Source organism: Amblyomma mixtum, chromosome 1 (genome assembly GCF_055824585.1).
Source record: "Amblyomma mixtum isolate Tamu chromosome 1, ASM5582458v1, whole genome shotgun sequence".
NCBI classification, from domain to species: domain Eukaryota; kingdom Metazoa; phylum Arthropoda; class Arachnida; order Ixodida; family Ixodidae; genus Amblyomma; species Amblyomma mixtum.
Window position 1 is genome coordinate 175391466 of NC_143012.1, and position 6920 is coordinate 175398385.

The following is a 6920-nucleotide window of genomic DNA, read 5'->3' on the forward strand; positions in this document are numbered from 1 at the left end:
TAGAAATAAACAAGCAGCAATACAGACTGGTACTTGTGCAATACAAAGAAAGGTGATATTCATATCAAAACGCTAAATGGGATGGAAACGAAAGAAACACATAAACAGGGCGAAAAACAGGAATGTAAAATAAAGTCACCATCGATAGATATTATATTGCACGAAATACATAAAGATGGTTTTATGGGTGTTTAACGCCTCAAAGCGACTCCGTCTATGAGCGATGAAGTAGTTAAGGGTTCCGGTAATTTCGATCACCTGGAGTTCTTTAACGTTCACTGACACCGCACAGTACACGGGCCTCTAGAATTTCGCCTCGATGTAAATTCGGCCGCCGCGGCCAAGATCGAACCCGCGTCTTTCGGGCCAGCAGCCAAGCACCATAACCATTGAGCCACCGCGGCCGCTAGAAAAAGAAGAAAGACAGCGGAGTGGAGTAACTCAAATAATCAATAATAAAAGGCACACACACAAACCTGTGAAGTCTTTTATTGTTGTGAAAGAAAAAATTTCAAAGTTGATTTGCGCATGGACAAAGGCATGGGTAATTTTAAACTCAGGCAGTTTATTCCATAAAGAAATAGAGGTCAGACGAGAACTCCATGAATAGCACGGACTTGGGGTAGCAAGAAAATTTTTGTGAGCTGCAAACCCGCTAGGGTTACTATTCTACAAACTATTCTCAGTAAACTGAAAAGAAACTTTTGTTGTCAATTCACCTAAATAACAGGATAGCTAGATCGCACTGAAACAAATTATTAATAAATAAGATTATACTTACGTAGCAAAGGCACCGCACTCAAATTATATGAACTGCCGGTAATTATTGGTACGGCCTGATTTGGAATGTATTCGCTCGAGCGCAAATGACAGTGGTGTGCGTATCACCATGTTACAGTGTCGTAGTTGATATGCGCATGAATAAACACATAGTAAAGCGATAAAAGCACGGATGAAGGGGAAAAGAAAGAGATTTTATTATAGAGCAGGGATTCCAAATGCGGCTTTCTCCTTGAGCTGTTGATATCATAATGAAATTTTAGGTGAGAATCAAGTTGTATACAAAGGATTGTCACGCGGTCACTAGTGCAATGGGAAGTATGGCCAAGCAATAAAAAAGGCAAGTGAGTTGTGAGTTCATGAGTATATAAAAAAACCTAAACTTGGCTTCTACGTGGTTGATAATTAAGTGGTTATACCGACCGGGAAACTAAGTAAGAAACTAGCAAACTAACAAGTATTATGCTGTAAAAAAGGACAGAGAAATAACGAGCTTTAAACGACAGGTTAAAAACGCAGAAGGTAAGAACTGGACTACTTGAATGAAAAAGGAGCAGACTGTAGAAATAAATAAAAATGGGAAAATGGAAATCAGGAAGGAATTGTAATTTGATAGCACGAGAGGAAACGCCCTACTCTATGAAGCTAGATCAGGTGTCTAAGAACGCGAAGCTACAAAAAGACATTTCACCAATAAGTTGACACACGAGCAGTATGGGATAACACTCTAAAACAACAGAACGTATTTTTCTAGAAAGTGGCTGTATCCACTGGGTGCCGACGCGGGCTTAGTCGCTCCCCTAAGCCCCCCGGATTTATTTTTATTTATTTATTATTCCTCAAAGGTCCCTTTCAGGACATTACATGAAGGGTGGGGATAACACGGCAAAAATTAACGCAGGCAATGTGAAGGAATCTGCGGTTTAAGTTAGCAAACACTGTGTTTGGATGATGGTGGCTAAAAAGCAGGGCGTCGGCGTGAGGTTCAAAATTTGAGATTAAATATTGCATATAAAGAAAAGTGGCAAATTTATACATAACACCGTGAAGCTCGACGCATTTCTTAAATATATAGGGAACAAATGCTAAGCATGGTGACAACTGCAACCAACCCATTTGAATGTTTCAAAGCAGACGCTCCTAACTTTTCATAACTCAAATTAAAATAAAAGAAGGGGGAGGTGTAAGTACAAATATGATACACAATTAATCAGTTTAAATTACTGGCACTCACCTCCGCAGAGATTCAAAGGGGATGCCTATGGTCATCTATCTGCGTATAGTCACTTGAGTACTCTCTGTCAATATCCTGCCGATATACATTTAGCAAACATTTAGAACATTTAGAACATTTGGCAAACATTTACATTTAGAACTTCGGGGGAAAAAACGCGCAAGCCCATAAAAAAATACAGTATGCATGTCCAACTTTCTAGGACAAAAATTTTGAAAATTGGAAAATTGTAAGACACTCCTATGGACATATCGAAGGTAATTGTCCATTCTTCTCTTGTGTAGCAAAATCCTTCTTTTGGAGTGTTTCCATCGATCGCATGGAACACTCAAGAGTGCCATAGAAATCCAAGGGTGAATGCTTTTGAAGACAGCAAAATCATTAATAGAAAAAAAAAATACAAGACTGCCGTCGGGTATCTGCGGATATATTGACTCTTATAGTGAAATTTAGCATTATATGAAAAAAAAAATACTTTCATAAATGGTTTCGTGCTCAAAAATCCGTCTAGAGTTATTGGGTATGTTAGTACTAACGCAACAAGGGGCTCTAAGTGGTCAGGTTGAATTGCATTTGAGCGACGAAATAAATGACCAGGAATGCAGTGCACGCCCTCGTTGAATACAGGGTTTACTAGAAAAGCTTTTTTTTCGACAAAAAACAGTCGCTTCTCTATGGCAGGCGCAGCGGGGCGATGACCTACATGGCAGACTTGCGTAACAGGTTTCGCTCTCAAGATACGGTCAGCACAGCTGCCGAACATCGGCGTCGGTGGTTCAGTGGAGAAAGAAGAAGACGTTGTTCGAAGCGGACGCGTTCCTCGATGTTCTCCGCACAAAAGGTTCAATCGGCCTCTGGCCGAGGTACTGCTCAGGCTTTTGCTGGCAGTAATGACTACCGTATCGTTCTGCCCCGACTCCCAACCGGTAAGCTTGTGACCGACTCCGTTTTCCTGCATGCAGATCTTGCCGGACGCCCGTACAGGGCACAGGATTTCAGAGACTCGCTGCGGAACGTCATAGACCTCAAAGAAATTAGCTCCATCGGACAATTCCAGATGTCTCACGTCTGGATGGTGACTTGCAAATCTGCGCAATCAAAAGAAAAGCTCGTGTCGTGCGGCGATCTCTTGGTGAAGAGCCGCCGCTGCGTTGTTGTTGACCCGGAACCGAAGGAGGTGAAGCTGAAGCTTTTGTGGCTCCCCGAGCGCTTGGAAGATTGCTTCATCCGTGAGGCACTTCAGGCGTACGGGAAGGTGACATCTATCTCGGCGGAAAATTGGAAAGTCTCAGACATGGAGCAGATGAGAACTCTAAGCCGTGATGTCGTCCTGTCTCTTGCTGATGGAGTCGGGGTTAGTGATGTTCCGCATCAGCTGACTGTGTGCGGCGTTCAGAGCCTTGTTCTAATTCCGGGCAGACCACCTCTGTGTTTACGTTGCAACCGTGTTGGCCACATTCGTCGGCACTGTCGTACGCCGCGGTGTGACGACTGCCGGCGTTTCGGCCACACAGCGGAGGAGTGCGTCGTGACGTATGCTGACAAGCTGCGGCATCGTGTGCGGCCCCCTGACGACGCTCTACAGGAGCACATCATGGACGCTACAGAAGTACTTGACGCGACTGGGGACTTGCCAGCCGCCGTTGTAGCTGAGCCTTCGAGTGTCAGTGCACCGGTTGTTCCCCAAAGTGCTGCCGCGGAGTGTAAAGAGCCGGCGGATGACCATGCAGCGCCGCCTCGGTGTGAGGCGCCGGATTCTGCTGCTGGTGGAGGAGAACCAGTGGCCGTCCTTGCGGCCACTACGGATACCACAGCGGACACTTCGCTTCCTCCTGTCAATGCTGGCCAGCAGCTTCCGGATCAGGGCCTTCTTCCAGCGGACGCTGAACCTGGTTCCGCAGACGAGCCGCTTCAGAAGCGTCGTGCGTCTTGCGCTTCCGAAACGAGTGGCGATGAGGACCCGGTGCGCAGCACTCATCGCCGTCGGCGTCGCACGTCGAGGCACAAGGAGCAGTGCCGACGTTCGCGGTCCAGGAGGCCTGGCGGTGGTTCTCAGGCGGCATCGCCGTCTACCGACAAGAACAGGGAACTGTAGGCATAATTAGTTACAGTCATCATGGCTGATTCCGCAGAGTTAGTATTCGCAACACTGAATGTACGTGGCCTTAGGTCTCGCCAGAGGCAGGTGCAACTCCGCCGACTTTTCTGCAGCAGGCACCTTGATGTTGTCGCCGTCCAGGAGACGAAAATTGAAAGTGAGGAGGATACTGAGGTGGCCCTGCAGCCCTTTTTATCAGAATATAATGTTCTCGTAACGCATGCTGTGGGCTTGTCGGCGGGTTGTTGGTTGTTTCTGCGCAAGACACTCCCCTGTTCGGGCTTGACCTATAATGTCGATAATGAGGGCCGGTTGATATGCTGCGATTTTCTTCTCTATGGAAAGCCATGGCGACTAATGAATGTCTATGCATTTAATACTGTGCCACAGCGCATTACTCTTTTTGAATGCATTGCCAGCTTACTGGACTGTGACCGGCACGTTGTGCTAATGGGTGACTTTAATTGTGTGTGCGACCCAGCTGATCGTGCCGGTCCTGATACACCCAGCGATAGGAGCGGTGATTTTTTGTCTGTTGTTACGGAAGATGCAGGGCTCATTGATACCGGAAGTTCATGTCCTGGTTTCCGCTTATTCACACGCATTCAGGGCCATTCTCACGCTCGCCTAGATCGAATTTATGCATCTTTTTCACTTGTCTCCAGAGGATTGGTCTGTGAGACTGTACCAGTTTCGTTCTCTGATCACTGCATGGTGGTAGCTCGCCTCGGAGGCAGTGTTTGTTCAAAATTTAGGCCGAAATGGGCGCTTTGGAAGCTGAACTCTTCAGTAATTAATGATGAAGAGTTTGTCATTCGTGTCCGCTCGCAACTGGAATCCTGTCTCTCGAGCAAGATGCCGTTGTTCGCCGCTTGGGAAATGTTTAAGCAAGACGTACGTGCTACAGCTATAGAAATTGGTTCCGTGCGGTCCTTTCACAGGAAACATCAGGAGCAGACACTCAGGAAAAATTTGTACAATCTGTATGAAATGGAATGCGAAGCACCTGGTTTATATACGGATGAATTAGCTAGTATCAAAAGTGAGTTACAACGATTTGATGCAGAACGTTACCGGGGTGCCCGTGTTCGATCTCGTACCAAGCGTGATCTGCAATGTGAGCACCCGACACGACAGGCTTTGCTTGATGAGCGCCGTCATGCGACTGCGAAGTTTATTTCGGGGATGATGTCCAATGGCAGACTAGTGTCCAGTACAAATGAGGTGATGACCGTATTTGTAGATTATTACACAGACTTGTTTAGTGCTTCACCTGATGTGCATAATTCGGAAATTTTGGCGTATTTCAGCACCTTAGTGAGCCCTTTATCAGAAGATGATTGTTCTGTTATTAGCGGCTCTTTCACGCAGGAAGAGGTGGAACATGCAATTGATCAGTTACCTGTCTCAAAAACGCCTGGTCCTGACGGCATTTCAAGCGAATTTTACAAGGCTTTTAAATCTATTCTCACTCCTGTCCTGCTGCGGGTTTTCACAGTGGGGCTGGATATAGGAGCCCTTCCTCAGTCTTTTACAAAAAGCCACACAGTCCTAATTCCGAAAACTACTGATGAAGGAAAACTGCGCTCCGTAGAAGGTTATCGGCCCATTACATTGGCAAATGTGGATTACAAAATTTTTGCTAAAGTCTTGTCAAATCGCCTGCAATTTGCAATGTCGGTACTCATTGGATCTCACCAGACTTGCGGTTTGAGAGGCCGCTCCATTCAAAGTAATGTGCACATTGCGCGGACAATACTTGAATATTCCTCCAGCTGTCATGAGCAGCTTGCCCTCCTTCAGATTGACCTTGCGAAAGCATTTGACCGCGTACGCCATTCATTTCTGTTTTCACTTCTAGAGCGTGCAAACGTGGGTTCTACTGTACTTAAAGGGGTGCAACTTTGCTACAGCAACTGTTCAACACGATTGATCATTAATGGCCAGCTCTCGAACCCTGTGCCAATCCGCTCTTCTGTGAAGCAAGGCTGTCCGATGTCTCCTCTGCTTTTTGCTCTTTACCTGGAACCGCTTTGTTTGAGTGTTTTGCGTAACAGTAATATCTATGGGTTCCCTATTTTGGGTAATGAAGTCAAATTGCTGGCATATGCTGACGACCTTGCATTTTTCTGCATTGACAAGCCCAGCATTGATAATGTGTTGTCCACAATCGATCAATTCGGCATCGTTTCTGGTGCTCAAATGAATCGCTCCAAAAGTTCTGGCCTATGGTTTGGTTCATGGGGCACAACTCCACCTCTGTACGCTGGCATAGAATGGTCTTGTGTGCCTCCTAAATATCTTGGCGTTCCACTTCATGCCTACAAATCCAGTGCCCATTACTGGAGAGAGCGAGTTCCGGCTGTTGAGCGTTACGCTCAGACGTTTGTACCGCATCGCCTCTCAATTTTTGGTCGAGCCCAGGCTTGCAACACCTTTCTGGCAACAAGAATTTATTACGTACTCCAGGTCCTTCACTGCGCCAGACATTACATACAGCGTTTCCATCGTATATTTGCGACGTTTATTTGGTCCTCCAAATTTGAGCCCATGCGGCGTGATAACCTTTTCAGGCCTGTTTGTGCAGGAGGCCTGGGCCTAGAGCACCTGTATGTGAGACAGTTGGTTGCCCGTTTCTTCTTTTTTCGCGCTTGTTCCCTTCCGATTATTAGAGCATTCTTGCAGGTTAACTTCATGACTCTACTTCCGAACTTAGTAGTTTCTTCCAATTTTACTGAACGACCCCGTTTACTAGGCTTTATGCAGGAAGTTTATGCCTCCGTGCGTTTTTTGACAGTTCGGTTTTCA

At 46.1% G+C, this 6920-nt stretch overlaps 1 protein-coding gene across 1 annotated transcript; it reads left to right on the forward strand.

The window, feature by feature from the left end:
• The first annotated feature begins 2816 nt into the window (after positions 1 to 2816).
• Positions 2817 to 4232, forward strand: LOC149369922 (uncharacterized). Its single transcript, XM_089579911.1, has 2 exons — positions 2817 to 2877; positions 2977 to 4232. Exons 1-2 carry the CDS (start codon positions 2838 to 2840, stop codon positions 4107 to 4109), a joined length of 1173 nt encoding a protein of 390 aa, XP_089436037.1. The 5' UTR covers positions 2817 to 2837; the 3' UTR covers positions 4110 to 4232.
• Positions 4233 to 6920: the final 2688 nt, after the last annotated feature.